Source organism: Penicillium alfredii (genome assembly GCF_028826965.1).
Source record: "Penicillium alfredii strain IBT 34128 chromosome Unknown utg000001l_segment0_segment0, whole genome shotgun sequence".
Classification (NCBI taxonomy): domain Eukaryota; kingdom Fungi; phylum Ascomycota; class Eurotiomycetes; order Eurotiales; family Aspergillaceae; genus Penicillium; species Penicillium alfredii.
Genome location: NW_026622698.1, coordinates 1345834 through 1359717, shown reverse-complemented (window position 1 = coordinate 1359717; position 13884 = coordinate 1345834). Strand labels below are relative to the sequence as shown.

Here is a 13884-nt window from a genome sequence, read left to right as displayed (position 1 = left end):
GTTTGCCTCGCTCGTCCTTAACCAGCAGTAACAGGTCTTCGTTTCTGAGGGCCTGGTCTAACCTATTATCTTGTTTTATAGTCTCGGTTTATGATTCTCCTCGACCAAATACCCGCACGCCCCCATCCCGCTGGATGAAGTACAGTACATCTTTCTCCTCCAGACCATCTTCTTCTCCAGTGCTCCATCCACCGCCTCGGCTGATTCTTAACACCCCGCTCACATCCCTAGCTGCACCAGTCTCCAGGTTGCGGAGCTGCAACACCGACCGAGCCCGATGCGCCAGCCCAATCGTAAATGCCGCATGCTCCGTCTCTATCGGCGGAGCCGGGTGTCCTCCGGACGTCGATGCGTTGTGAATCAGTGGAGAATCCGCGGCCAGAGTCAAGACCGTTGCATGCACATGCTGTAAAAGAACCATCTGTCAGCTCCTCTCGTAGTCCATGTACACCGCCAGGTCAGGTATTGCCTTGCCTCCTGTAATCCCGTTACCCACTCCGCCATTTCCGTAGCCCCAATCCCCATACTCGGGCCAGTTGCGGCAAGTAACAGGTCCGGTTGATCCACGATGAGGAGAAGCTCCTCGTCCTCCGCCATGGATGCCCGCTGTTGGTCAATTACTGAAACAATGTCCTTCTCCAGCGCGTCGAGAGCTGCGGTGCCACGGCCATAGAGATGTAATTTCCTCGCGATGCCGAGCTCGGCTTGACCCGGTGTGGCAGTGCTACCCCCTTCTGTCGTCGACGCCGGCGCTGGTAACCTCCCGGGAACGGCGCCAGGCTGAGACCGCAGTGGGAGTATTGCGCGCGGGGTGCTCCCCAGACCAGCAGGGGATACACCGGGGGTGGCATGTGCAGCTTGTGGTGTGTAGAACAGCTCTGACAGGCCATCGATGAATGCAAATTGTTGCTTGTCGGCCAGACGCGCAAGGTCCAGACCCTGAGGTGGTATTAGTGTATTGCAAGTACACAGCAATGGAGTAGCTCGGAGCAATATAAGAATGGCAAGGAACCCAGAATACGGACATCTACTCATCCCGAGAACTGCTGTTGAGTCTGACAGAAGAGTACTTACCAATCGCTTGGCTTCGGTCCTCCAAAACTCCCAACTCCGCACAAAGCTCACGAAGACCACCTTCTTCTTGGTGCCATTGTGCAACCCCTCCGCACCAAATGCAGTGTTAGAGCTTGCTGAAGTGCTTAGCGCCGCATGTAAAAATCTTAGTACCAGCCAATTCCCCGTTGCGTCGAGAATCGAAGTAACCAGCGTCAGGGACGACTGGGGAAAAGTTGATAGATACGGCGTGAGGAGGGGCGGGAGCGGGGGTTGAGAGGGCATGATGCGCCTCGTTCGACTGAGAGTGGGATTACCCCGTGATTTTTGTTGTGATTTATTTCCTTGTCCCCTTTGTCTGCTTTATTGCTTCAAAGCTTTCTTTTGGACTTTCTTGGGGTGGTTCTGGTGATTGGAGAGATGATGTCGAAAAAATTGTATGACTGCTGTGATTGGCCGCTGTCGTGTCCGCCTGAGCAGAGAGGAATCCACGAGGAAGAGATGTCAATGATGGGTTTTTTTTTTTTTTTTTTTTTTTTTTTTTTTTTGAGCTGATAGAGATCTTTGAGTATGTGACAATTCCACTGATCATTCCTAGAAGGACTGGATCCTATTCTTATGTGTTGGGACTGTCCTAATGGACATAGTTCGAGATATATATCTTTCTCAAGAGCCTATTTTCCTTTCCAATTAGATTTCCAAAGTCCCTTCAAATCCTCGAAATAACACCATCAAACATAAAGACACAAGATCCCTTCACAATTGATATTCTTCCTTTCCCTCCAAGTGGAGTATCGTTGTATACTCTTTTCTGCCTCAGGCACAAATGAGTTTTTTTTTCTGCGTCACATGACCGTTTCCCCACCATCGAGGGGAAGCCATGAACGTTCTCGTCCATCGTAAAGTCGGCCTTGATCTTACAAAGTGGATCAATGATTGCTCTAGCGCCGATCGTGAGTTGCCTCATTCTGGTTCATGTCTAGCTGTCTTTGTCAAAGCCCCGAGTAATCAATGCTCCGCTTCTGAGCGGGGTGACGTGATGCTATACATTCAAACCCCGATATCCCAATTTCCCCCCAGCTATCTGACATGGTTGCTGATGGCGCGTCCAGATGACTGTCTTGTGGCATGATCAGAGCGCATTGGATACCCGGTATAAACGATCAGACCTGCCAGGATAAAGATGGCCAGTACTCGTGATTCCCATTCATTTGCCGTATGTATTGACCAGGCCTCTGCACTGACCTGACGTGGCACCAACCAATGTTCCATCTTGGCTAATTGTAACCAAAGTGCGATGAATGTCGTCTGCGCAAGTCGAGGGTGAGTGGTCTTTTGACATAATAACATGGAGATGTTTTAACCCCGCCCGCTATAGTGCTCGAAAGAGAAGCCGACTTGCTTGCAATGCCGACAGCTGAACAAAGAATGCAAATACAGCCCAAAAGTCAGCCGGAGCCCTTTGACGCGGCAGTAAGTAGTTGCAAATATATGGCAGAGTGCCTCCACGAAACCACAAACTAACAGGCTTCCAGGCACTTGACCTATGTTGAAGATCGGTTGCACTCTTTCGAAACTGCCTTGGGAAGGCTTTTCCCAGGAGGGGACTTGGACGCCACTCTTAGGTCTCTGCTGTTTAGCCAAGAGGCTCCCCCACAAGCCCCCTCATCCAAATCGTCCTCGAGACACTCGACCCCGGCCAAAGCTGAAGCAGACCGGTCCGAACCAGCACCAGAGGCTCTACCGCAGCAAGCCGATGGCTTTGACTGGGCTGAGAAGGAGCTCACTCTTGGGGATCTCACTGATGGCATGGCCGCATTGTCGATTAAGCCCGAAGGAGCTGGCTACTTTGGTATGTTTCCTTCCAATGATATTTGATATCGCGTTCCAAACTCATGATTTATTCAGGTGCATCCTCGAGTGTGGTTCCTCTCAGAGCATTATTTGACCATGGTTTTGACCTTAATATGCCCGTCCGCTCGGCAAGATCCGGAGGTGTGCCACTCAAGGCACAGCTTCTGGAAAGCGCTCCGTCCGGCCTGATTGAGCAAGCATTCATCGACGCTTTCTTTCTCAACTACCATACCAGCTATCCTTTTGTCCATGAGCCATCTTTCCGGGCACAATTCAATGAGCCGTCGCTGCGTCCGCATGGTACAGCCTGGCAGATCCTTCTCAACACCATTTTGGCCCTAGGCGCCTGGAGTATTGGAGATGACAGCTCTGACCTCGATATCACCTTCTACCAAGAAGCAAGAGGATATCTGCAACAGGCATCCGTGTTCGAGACCGGTAATTTGACATTGGTCCAGGCGTTACTGTTGCTGAGCAACTATGCCCAGAAGCGGAACAAGCCCAACACCGGATGGAACTATCTAGGGCTAGCGGTGCGGATGGCCATGAGTCTCGGGCTTCATAAAGAGTTCCACGGATGGAAGATTAGTCTTCTGCAGCGGGAAATTCGTCGAAGACTGTGGTGGGGCGTTTTCATTTTCGACAGCGGCGCGGCCAAAACATTTGGCAGACCGATTCTTCTCCCTGACGATAGCGTCATGGACGCGAAACAAGTCCTCAATATCAATGATGAGGTATGGCTAACTGTGATCGAAACCAACAACCAAAGACGATACAGTGTGATTAACTTGCATTCCAGGCCCTGACATCTACAACCACCACACTCCCCTCCGAATCCCCAGGTCCAACCATCTACTCCGGGCTGATCGCGCAGACTCGCTTCCACCTTCTCACCAACAGCGTCTATCAGCGTCTGATCTCCAGTCCGAGCATCACGCCCGAAGAAACGCTGAATCTCCAAAAACCCATGGAGGAATGGTATAATGGGCTGCCCTCGTACATTCAACACCCGCAACAGCCGCTTTCCATGTTGCCATCCCAACTGGATCCGGACTCACTCGCCCTCGTCCGGAACCGCTTGCTGTGGCGCAACTGGAATTTGACCATTTTGATCTACCGACCCATCCTGCTCCGCTGGGCTGCGCGGCACTGGGCCCCGCATGGCGGTGGAGGCGTCCCAGAAGGAGGCGAAAGTGAAGACCCGGGCGAGACGGAATGTCGAATGCGCTGCCTGCAGACTGCCCAGCTCACAATCTCGTCCATTGCCGAGTATATGGATAATTACGTGTGCACAAGACTGGGCGCGTGGTATATGCTGTATGTTCTTCCTTCCAGTGCTTTACTCTCTTTCATCTATGTACCTGTACTCTATGGATATCTAACAAAAAAACAGCTACTTCCTCTTCCAAGCCGGGCTCATCCCGATCGTCTTTCTCATGACCGACCCCTCCAACCCCTCCGCCGCAACCTGGCTCCAAGACATCGAAACCACCAAAGCCCTTCTCACCCACCCCTCGCTCGGCACCAACCGCTTCGCCACCCGCTGCTACGAAGTCGTGAACCGTCTCCTAGGCTCACCCGGTCTACCTCCCGAGCTAGGAGGCGTAAACGGGGGGGTAGGTGTGGGGGTAAGTGTGGGCCCGCACCCGCCGAGTCAACAACAGCAACAGCAGCCGCACCAGCCGCACCAACAGCAACATATCCCGCCGCCGCAGCAACAGGGCTATATGCCGTTCCCAGAACAGCTGTTCAGTGACCCCACCTTTGGGGGCAGTTTGTTCGCTATGGAGCAGCCGATGCCGAGTTCTACGGGCATGGATTTCTCGGAGTGGGTGAATTTCCCGGGTGCCGAGTGAGCTTGCTGTTGCTCTCTTCACACACACACACTCTCTCTCTCTCTTGTTTTCTTCCTTATGCTCATTCTGATTTTCTTATACTCCCTTTGTATGATGCTTGACCTCAACCTGATTAGATTGTGAACGGGTGGAATCGAGTTGGGAATAAGGGATCGGGATGAACAAGCGGATGAATATTTCCCATGATTTTGACGGGGTGGCCGTTTCCACAAATGCAACTGATGATTATGTAGATGAGATTACTTCTATAGTTATCAAGAACTGAATGAACTGAATTCCCAAGCATTCCATCCCACCCACTGTAAAAGATAGGAAGTAACAAGCTACTGGCCCTCGTCTCACTTAGGTGGCTTTAGGAGGCATAGTAGAATACCTAAAGGAGTAAATTTTATAGGGTTGTTATTCTTTATCTTCTTCTTCCTTCTTCTCTCTTGATTTATTCTCTCTCTCTCTCTCTCTATTTTCTTATTATTTTTTCAAGTCCTATTCCTAGCATTTCCCTTAATATTTTAAATTCTGATTTTACTACTCATGTTGAGAGGGATATCTAGAGAGAATGCTAGCTTCTGGTAAGGAACCCAAGCTAGTTGCTATCTCAACATCACTATACAATCCAATCCCACATTCTCCCAGGGTTTTATGCATCATCAACAGTCTCCCGCTGCTCATCCAACGACACCTTCAAATCCGCCGCATCCTCAATCCTCGTACCGCGCAACTCGGCCTCAATATGCTTGATGCGCTGCTTCTCTTCATGGGCGGCTGTATCGCCGAAGATGAGGTCCATATCTTCGAGGGTCTATATCCAGCAAGGGAATTAGCATTTGAGTATGGAAGCTCGTAATGGATACGGAGTAAAATGGTATCAAAGGGTAAAACAGACCTTGCCCCGTGTTTCAGGGATGCAGAAGAATGTAAATGCTAGGGCTAGTAGACAAAAGGCCGCGAAGAAGATGTATGTGCCCCAGGAGATGGACTCGAGCATATCCGGAGTGACGAGGCCGATGATGCTGGAGTTGAAGATTAGAAAAAGAATATGAAAAACTGAGGTGAGTATATTAAAGTGGGATAAGGGAATGCTCACAAGTTGCACATCCACGTAGCCGACGTCGTGATCGAAATGGCCTTGGAGCGAATCGAGAGATTGAATATCTCTGACGGAAGAACCCAGCCGATGGGGGCTGGTACAAGACAAACGAAAACAAAAGATGTTAGAATAGATATCCAAAACAGAGAAGGATCAAAGAGAGCAACTCACCAAATGAGTACGAAAAATTGATATCGTAGATGTAGATAAACGCAATCCCAGCCCACCCGGCCGACTTATGGTCCACCAGCCGCGACCCATAGCCACCCAGGATCCCGCCTACAATCACCAGCGAGATGCAGGTCCCCGTGGCACCGGCCATGAGCAGGGCGCGCCGGCCGACTTTGTCGATGAAGAAGAGGGCGGGGAGGGTGCTGAGACAGTTGACGATGCCGTAGACGCCTGTTGCGAGGAGGGAGGTGGTGTTGCCGTCCATACCGAGTTGGGCGAAGATTGTGGGTGCGTAGTAGATCATTGCTATATGATGAGAATTGGGTTTGGGAAAACATTATGTAGAGAGTGAAGGAAGGGGATGAATGGTGGATTGTAAATTTCTTACCATTGCAGCCCATGAATTGCTGGAAGAACATCACGCAGCAACCGATTGCCAGCCGCTTGAAGCGCGCCCAGGTGGTTAGGAATGAGAGGTACTGTTGGTATCTGGTTAGTATATTCACTTCTTGAACAAGATTGGAGACACTTACTTGCGCAACATGTAGTTTAAATCCAGAGAGATTCGGAAAGTTGTCTTTGGCAAAGGTGTTCTCAAGCATGATCGACGCCTTGATTTCCAGATACTCGTTTAAGAGCACAGGACTATCGCGAGATTGTCGACGCAGTCTAGAGAGCGCGACCAGTGAGTCATCATCCCGTTCTTTCATCAGTAGCCAGCGAGGCGTGTCTGGGAAGAACAACATCCCAATGCCTAGGATCACGGCGGGGACTATCTGCAGCGCCAAGGGAAGACGCCATGATGCCTCGGACTGGCCGGTGCAGCCGCCGATTGGCATGTCATGGTAGGGATCGAAGGTGGGCGACGAAGCTGTCCCGCCGGTGTAGGGGATGCTAGGGGCGCAGCGGGTGCCGCCAATGTAGTTGGTGCCATAGTCAATCCAGTAGCTGATCAGGATTCCCAGGGTAACGGAAACTTGAACAATCAGTAGACGTAGAGAGATGTGGAAGAGAGACTCACGTTGCTGCAATACTACCAGTCCCCCGCGGATCTCAGGAATGGATACCTGACCAGGAGTGAGCGCAGATCTGCTATTGCTGTTCGAGTCAGTCTTACCTCGGAAATGTAAAGAGGCACGACCATGGTCAGCTGGCCAACAGCCAAGCCAGCAATAGCTCTGCCTGCACGCATAACATCAGTTGAAATTCAAGAACCACCAGATAGCGCCATATTGCTCACCAACAAAAAGCATCGGGATGTTCACAGCCGCACACTGGATAGCCGACCCAACCACAAAAATCGCCACGGCGATATTAATGGAAAGTTTCCGTCCAAGTCGATCAGCCAGGGGACCATTCACCAAAGACCCGAACCAAGCAGCTGGAGAGCAATCAGCACTTGTTTAAGCAGTAAGAAGCAGCTCCAGAGATAGATAGCTCACCTAGTAAGAGGGTCGACACAAACCATCCCTTAAACCCACTGTCCAAGAAAACATGCGGGAACCGGGCCGCAAAGGACTCCATGGTGATCACACCGCTGATGACGCCTTGGTCATAGCCGAACAACAATCCTCCGAGCGTTGAGAACTGTAGACATATCAGACGAGATGACTTTGTTCAGTAGGGATGGGTACTCACCGAGGCTACTCCACAGAGATAGGGGTTCTGAAGAACAAGACCGAAGCCGCCCTTGGGGGCGGTATCCCGAACAGAGCCCATGAGGGATGGTATAGCCTGTGCTCTGATGATGGCGGTGGAAGAAGACTATATATGCTCGGGCTTGTTTCGTAAAAGCCTTATCTCTGTAGTTGCCATGCAGGAAGACTGACCATATCCCGAGCCCATAGCTTTATAGAATGAAGCCAAACAGCGGAGTGCGGTGCTCCGGCCAATGGGGACTCATAGGGACTAAATCTGGGGAGATCAGGCTCGAAGAAGCTGGGAATGCGGGGAAAGCCGAAGCTTTCGCAGATTGAGAGGTTTGGATAAGAAGCAGCGGTAGGACAGCTATTGACTAGAGGAAGTCGGGTGACGCAGGCGGATCTGAGTATCCTGTGCTTCATTCTTTGCGGCCGCATTGTTGGTAACTTGAATTCAGCTTGAGTCGGGAGGCAGCCGAGGTGTACATTGGCGTGGATTTGGAGAATCGGCGATATTCCGACCCTGCCTCTCGTTCCACTGCTGATCCCGACAAGCTATATACTTGGTTGGGTATAAAGAGTATAAGAAATTAAACACTTAAAAAAGCCTCTGATCCTAGTAGTAGAGAGCAAAAATCAGATTGATCGCCTTACTGCCTGAACTTGACTGTATTTAAGAGACTTGATTTTCTATTGATATCTATGGATCGATCACTTTGGTTACTACTACTATTAATACCCCCTTTCTTACCCTATTTAATAATATTTAATTATTTTCTCGTTCGAGATACTTTGTCTGTTGCGTAATTCAATAAAACTGATTTAAGGTCCCCTTTACAGATAGAAAAAGAAGTAGATCCCCTCGGACAATCCTACTTTCCACATACCTAGAATATCACCAGATAAACCAGACAGGACTTAAATACTAGAATTAATTCTATTCGACAACATAACCCCTATATCAATATTTAATATCTAATCATGAAAAATCAGGTACAAGTAGTGAAGTGAAGTGGAGATGACCAAGATCCAAGATCAACGTCATCCCGCGCAACCCGGTTCTTGCTGGAACAAGGTAGGACATACACACCCTTGGAAACTCTCACTCACCCTCACATATATTATACTTATGGATATCCATGGCTATAACTGTTACATGTGTTGACACAATCCATGCCCACCACCATCTCCATCCTCGTCTACGTCGCCTCCCTGCTCGACTACGCGCGCTACCGACATGCGGCGCTGTACTTAGAGTTTAGAGGAGATGACGCGGCAGACACGAGTACAAACAAATATGCAAGTACAACAATTACAACTACAACTACAACTACAAGGAGAAGCAAAAGTACAGACAACCCCCCCCCCCCCCAGACACAACCGAAGTCGGGATCAGATCCTCGCTCATGAAAGTCGTCGGATCCCCCGGTTTCATGAGTTTCTCTGAGCGCATAAACCTGGATGTACCAGTGACATCGACAAGTATAAACATTTACATTCTATACCCCTCCACAAATATTCCAACCCAGTTTCAGGTCCAGTCCAGTGGTAAGCTAATTACCAGACATTCTATCCCCATGCAAACCCTCCCCTAGCAACCACTGCACCCATCTCCCTTCCACACAGCCACCTCGAAGACCCCGATCCCCGCCGACGCGGGCGACTCGGACTGGAATAGCCCAGAACTCGGTGGGTGGTGCGCTTGGCCGGCTGGTTGCGGCGCAGTATGTTGATACCGGGATGGTGGAACGGGGGTTGGATGCGATGGTGGAGACGGTGATAGAGGCAGAGGGATGAGGCTATGAGGTGATTTATTTTTTTATTGTGGGAAGGAAGAAAGAAAGGAAGAAAGGAAAACATTATGTATTTAATTATATTAGATGTCCATGGATAATAGATATAATTAAGGGTATGATCAATATCCTCTTTCTCCAGGTGTATATACCTCTTACTTTAGTAGAAGAGATGCTTATGTTAGTTAGTTAGGCAATGGTATATACTTGAAAACAGATATTGATACCGAAATTCTATCATACTAGCTTACTAGTACAAGTACTAGTCCTAGTACCTATCTCTTATTTCTTCCGTTCCATTCGTAGAGACGTCAACCCGAGGAAAGCAACAATCTGGGCGAGGAAAGAAATGAACATAACCAAAATTTCAAAAAACAAGTCAATCATGAAAGCTTCAATAAGCACTCGGCAAAAGCAGGACAAACGCTCGTACTATGCAATGCGCTGCTCCACGCTAAGAAAGACAGTCAGAGAAAAAAGGCGCTGGCCATCAGTCCTGAGATGAAAAGAAAAGGAAAAGCAGATTTAATAAAAGAATGAACGTGCTGAACCCGCTTCCCAAACATATCATGATAGGATCTCGAATCAACCAGAAGAAAAGGAGAAAAGAAAAAGAAAAAAAAGAAGAGAGAAAAAAGCAAGAAAGAAGGTTTTGTCGTTTCATCACATAGCATACGTCGCTATCTTCGAGAATCGTTCGGCTCCCAATGGATCGGTTCAAAGTCTTGATTCTGGAAATGCGCTTGGTTGTACGGGGAACTAACACGAATCAACAAATCAAATCCTGCCGAGAAGTATACCCAACTCACTTTTTAAACGGAGTGGTCACCGGCAGCGAGTGACTCAAATTAGGTTTCATCACCAACGGATTCAGTCGAATCTGCGGCCCATCCGACGATCGGGTCGGCAGCGAAGTCATCGGCGGCGGCGGCGCGGACACCATGGAAGAGGGCGAGGAAACCGGGATAGAGGGAACGGGTGCATGGGTCTGCATGGGCGACTGGTACAGGTCCTGTGGGGGAGACACCCGAAAGGAGCTGGCGGGGGATGGCGACACCGAGGGCATGGGAGACATGGGCGGTGCCATCGCGAAGGACGGATCCGCCATGAGATTGGGGATGGACATCAAGTGAGAGTTGACGTCGAAGGAGAGAGCACCTTGATCCCAGGGGGAGCAGTTAGAAGTCATTGCGTATTGGTAGTTGACCACGGGTGCCATATTCACAGAAGGTTCGGCTCGGTAGAGAAGATCATAGTGGCCTCTGCGTTGGTTAGAACACTGCATCCGGGAATGCTCGGGAGATGGTTGACGGTAGCAACTCACGGTCGGTACAGCAAGCGAATGGTCGCCCCGCTGGGTCGATTGGGAGATAGCTGGTGCGGCGTCACCGCATCGCCTTCGCTTCTGTCGAGATACAAAATCTCAACTCCAAACCCGGCGCCCTCGATCACACCATCGACCAGCGCCTGCAGGCCAACTTCGTCGATTTCCGTCCTCACGGTCTCAACCTGCGTGGCGCAATACTGGTCCAGCGGTAGGGACAGGAAAGCTTGATACCGATGCGGGTTGAGTTTCATCCACGCACTGGTCATGAGCTTGAGGGTTGTTAGTTCAGAGCTGCTAATCATATTAGATGACCCGAAAATAGAAAATAGCACGCACTCTGAAATGAGTAATGACAGCACTGGAGCTATACTCTTCATTGAACGCATCAACGAGAAATGTCTCATCCTGGACGCCATTCTGGATTGCAGCAGAGGCTTGACTAAAGATATCTTCCGTAGCATCGACAAAAATCTCGTACAGATGCTCCTGCTGTCCGACCTGATCTAGAAGCGAGTTAAGTGACTTGATCCGAGCCAGCTCGCGCTGCAGACGAAGTGGATCCCGGAGGGCAAAAAGAGTCTCAAAATAGCCAAAGGCCACGGCTGCCGAGATCGTCAGGCACATTCACCTTCATGTTCGAAGATATGCATAGACACGTACCTCTCCAACCACAATTCCCATCACCTTTCATGATCCGGCTCATGGGATGTGTCACAGCAAGGGCCTATGCAGGTCAGATATGCCTGAATGTTGGTAAATCAAGATTCATTTCCAAGGTTAACTCACGTTCGTCTTCGTGGACAGGGTAGGGTCAGCATTGGCGTAGTCCAAGGCAATCGAATGGCTCGACTGTTTTGTCGACACCAGAGGGCCCTGTCTGGGTCAGTAAGAAAGACCACAGATGACAGTCATGCAACACACCTGCACATCAGGCTCAAACTCATTCGAGAGCTTCTGGAAGCGCTCCATCTCATCAGGGGAAAGGGCATTCATGTTGACCGAAGAATCAGGGGCAAAGGCAGAGGGTAGAGAGAGGCCTCGCGAGGAAACCAAAGATGACGGGGCGTCCCTGTAGAGGCCGGCAAACGTCTGTTTCTCCGGGAAGGGATGGTGAGGACCGAAATGATTCCAGGGTTTCGACAAGGACATCGCATACAGCGAAGAAGCTCAGTTGACTTCGGAGATTCCAAACAGGTTATTCTTAAGTCTTCAACACTTCTGGAGGTTAGAGAGACTCGAGTCCAGTTCTTTAGGACGCCAGCAGGGTATAAATGGCACACGCACAGAGCCAATTGACATCACCCCCAAAGCCTTGCCTGGACAAGCCACGGACTAGAGGATGTTGATCTTGTGCGACAGTGCAACCGACACGGTCGACAAAATAGACCCCACAAACCCGATAATCTGGGTCTAGTATCCTGTTCGTCTCAAACTTAGCACCACAATCGAGACACCAAAACAGCAGGCAGTGCAGTCATGGACAGGAGAATCCAATCAAGGATGCATAACCGTGGGGCCGCAACACGACCAAGGAGGGGGGTCGAGTCTGTGGTACCACTTGAGGGTGTGTGCTGCAGGGGAAGAACATGCAATCGATCACTGTGATTGGGTCCAAGTTCAAGGGAAAAAAAAAAGAGAGTTGTGATAGAAGCAAAACTCTTGACTTCAACATTCGTCATCCACGGTTACAAAAGGGGGAAGACATGGCAATCACCGAGGGTGAAGGGGAGAGAAAGATATGATGATGTCAACCGAGCTCGGAGCTCGCGCACATACCCTCTCTCTGTCTCGCGCTCAACGGCTTCGTGGAGGGCTGACAGGATCGTCGGGCCTCTCAAGGATCCACGAACCACCAGATCCGCAGTTTGCAGGGATCACAGCGGTAGTTTGCGGAAGAAGATTCCGAGAGAAAATAGAAGAAAAGAAGCAGAAACAGAAAAAAAGATTGGATGGAGAGAGCGAGGGGACGTGCTGACCGTGAAGGCAACCAAGAAGATTGCATGAAGGGGGGAGAGAGAAAGGCCAAGGATGGGAGTCCAAGTGGATGATACGCCATGACACACAAAACCAGCGATCGGAGACTCACGTTTGGTTGTTTTTTGTTTTTTTTTGTTTTTTTTTTTTTTTGTTACTTCAAGACCTCACGAGGATGAGATAATCATGGGAGAAAGGAGAAAAGCCGAGAGAAACCGAGAAAGATGGAGATAAGCAAAAGAGACAAAAGCAAAGTACGAGAATCAGAACAGAAGGGCATCGAAAGGAAAAAGACCAGAAACTCTGGAGAGGGGAACCCCTCCGTGAAGTTGATCTGCCAACACACCAGGAACTGGGACCCGCAGAGCCCGATAGCTATCTACTTTGATTTCTTTTAATTTCCTGCCGATCCCAAGAATTGAAGGGCTTGAAACAGTAAAGGAATTAAGAAAAAAAAAAAAACTAGAAGAATTCAATTCACAAATTCAGGATTCTCAGGCTAATCTAGTCGGTACCATCTCGGGCCCAATGATCCAGTCAAGTATAGTCCAGCATACTCTCGATATTGTATAATCTAGTAAGTACTAAGGAGATAATACCTCTCATATTATTCTTTCGGGTAATCGGGCTCGGTGAAAGCGGGGGTTTCCATCGTCTCGACAGAGCTGAAAACCTCTGAATTTGCGATTCGGCTCGAGGGACCGGGGTTAGACCAGGATAATATCGTTATCCACGTGGGATATAGAATGTCCATGGTTGATGTACTTCCCAGGTTGACGCGAACCAAAGAACTAAATTGCCAGTCAAAATACTTAGTATGATAATTATAATAATAATAATAATAATAATAACACGAAGTTCAAGTCAAAGCTCCTATCACCCGACTCCAGACTCGCGCTTGATAGGTGGACCTCGATCGTGATCCCAGCTGGAGGGGGACTGTGCATGTATGCTCACCCTTTCAACACCCGGTGGGTCTAAGTTTCGGGAATTGCTCTGCGTCTCAGATCACCCTGGGAAGGGGAAGAGAAAAGAAGGAAAAGTGACAGGTCATTCAGGTCATTCTTCTACCGAGGGGATGTATAGATCAGCATGCCAAACGGGATTCCTCGATGACTTTTAAGGTTGG

General features: G+C 49.5%; 5 protein-coding genes across 5 annotated transcripts; 2 read left to right on the top strand and 3 right to left on the bottom strand.

Moving 5' to 3' along the window:
• Nucleotides 1-88: 88 nt before the first annotated feature.
• NUU61_000505 (uncharacterized protein) lies at nucleotides 89-1338 on the bottom strand (the record flags this gene model as incomplete). Its single annotated transcript, XM_056651089.1, has 3 exons — nucleotides 89-406; nucleotides 493-939; nucleotides 1075-1338. 3 exons carry the CDS (start codon nucleotides 1336-1338, stop codon nucleotides 89-91), a joined length of 1029 nt encoding a protein of 342 aa, XP_056515939.1.
• An 898-nt stretch (nucleotides 1339-2236) lies between these two features.
• Nucleotides 2237-4763, top strand: NUU61_000504 (putative C6 transcription factor (Gal4); the record flags this gene model as incomplete). Its single annotated transcript, XM_056651088.1, has 7 exons — nucleotides 2237-2269; nucleotides 2347-2376; nucleotides 2432-2526; nucleotides 2589-2905; nucleotides 2962-3641; nucleotides 3707-4224; nucleotides 4301-4763. The coding sequence occupies 7 exons, from the start codon at nucleotides 2237-2239 to the stop codon at nucleotides 4761-4763; spliced, it is 2136 nt and encodes a 711-aa protein (XP_056515938.1).
• A 637-nt stretch (nucleotides 4764-5400) lies between these two features.
• On the bottom strand, nucleotides 5401-7740 carry NUU61_000503 (sugar porter family MFS transporter; the record flags this gene model as incomplete). Its single annotated transcript, XM_056651087.1, has 11 exons — nucleotides 5401-5562; nucleotides 5647-5773; nucleotides 5848-5944; nucleotides 6022-6327; nucleotides 6410-6500; nucleotides 6555-6997; nucleotides 7043-7088; nucleotides 7139-7203; nucleotides 7262-7402; nucleotides 7464-7608; nucleotides 7660-7740. 11 exons carry the CDS (start codon nucleotides 7738-7740, stop codon nucleotides 5401-5403), a joined length of 1704 nt encoding a protein of 567 aa, XP_056515937.1.
• Nucleotides 7741-8834: 1094 nt separating this feature from the next.
• On the top strand, nucleotides 8835-9458 carry NUU61_000502 (uncharacterized protein; the record flags this gene model as incomplete). Its single annotated transcript, XM_056651086.1, has 3 exons — nucleotides 8835-8964; nucleotides 9036-9124; nucleotides 9288-9458. The coding sequence occupies 3 exons, from the start codon at nucleotides 8835-8837 to the stop codon at nucleotides 9456-9458; spliced, it is 390 nt and encodes a 129-aa protein (XP_056515936.1).
• Nucleotides 9459-10259: 801 nt separating this feature from the next.
• NUU61_000501 (OTU family ubiquitin thioesterase) lies at nucleotides 10260-11930 on the bottom strand (the record flags this gene model as incomplete). The annotated part of the gene is made up of 6 exons (XM_056651085.1): nucleotides 10260-10716; nucleotides 10779-11050; nucleotides 11118-11383; nucleotides 11442-11505; nucleotides 11568-11654; nucleotides 11703-11930. The coding sequence occupies 6 exons, from the start codon at nucleotides 11928-11930 to the stop codon at nucleotides 10260-10262; spliced, it is 1374 nt and encodes a 457-aa protein (XP_056515935.1).
• Nucleotides 11931-13884: the final 1954 nt, after the last annotated feature.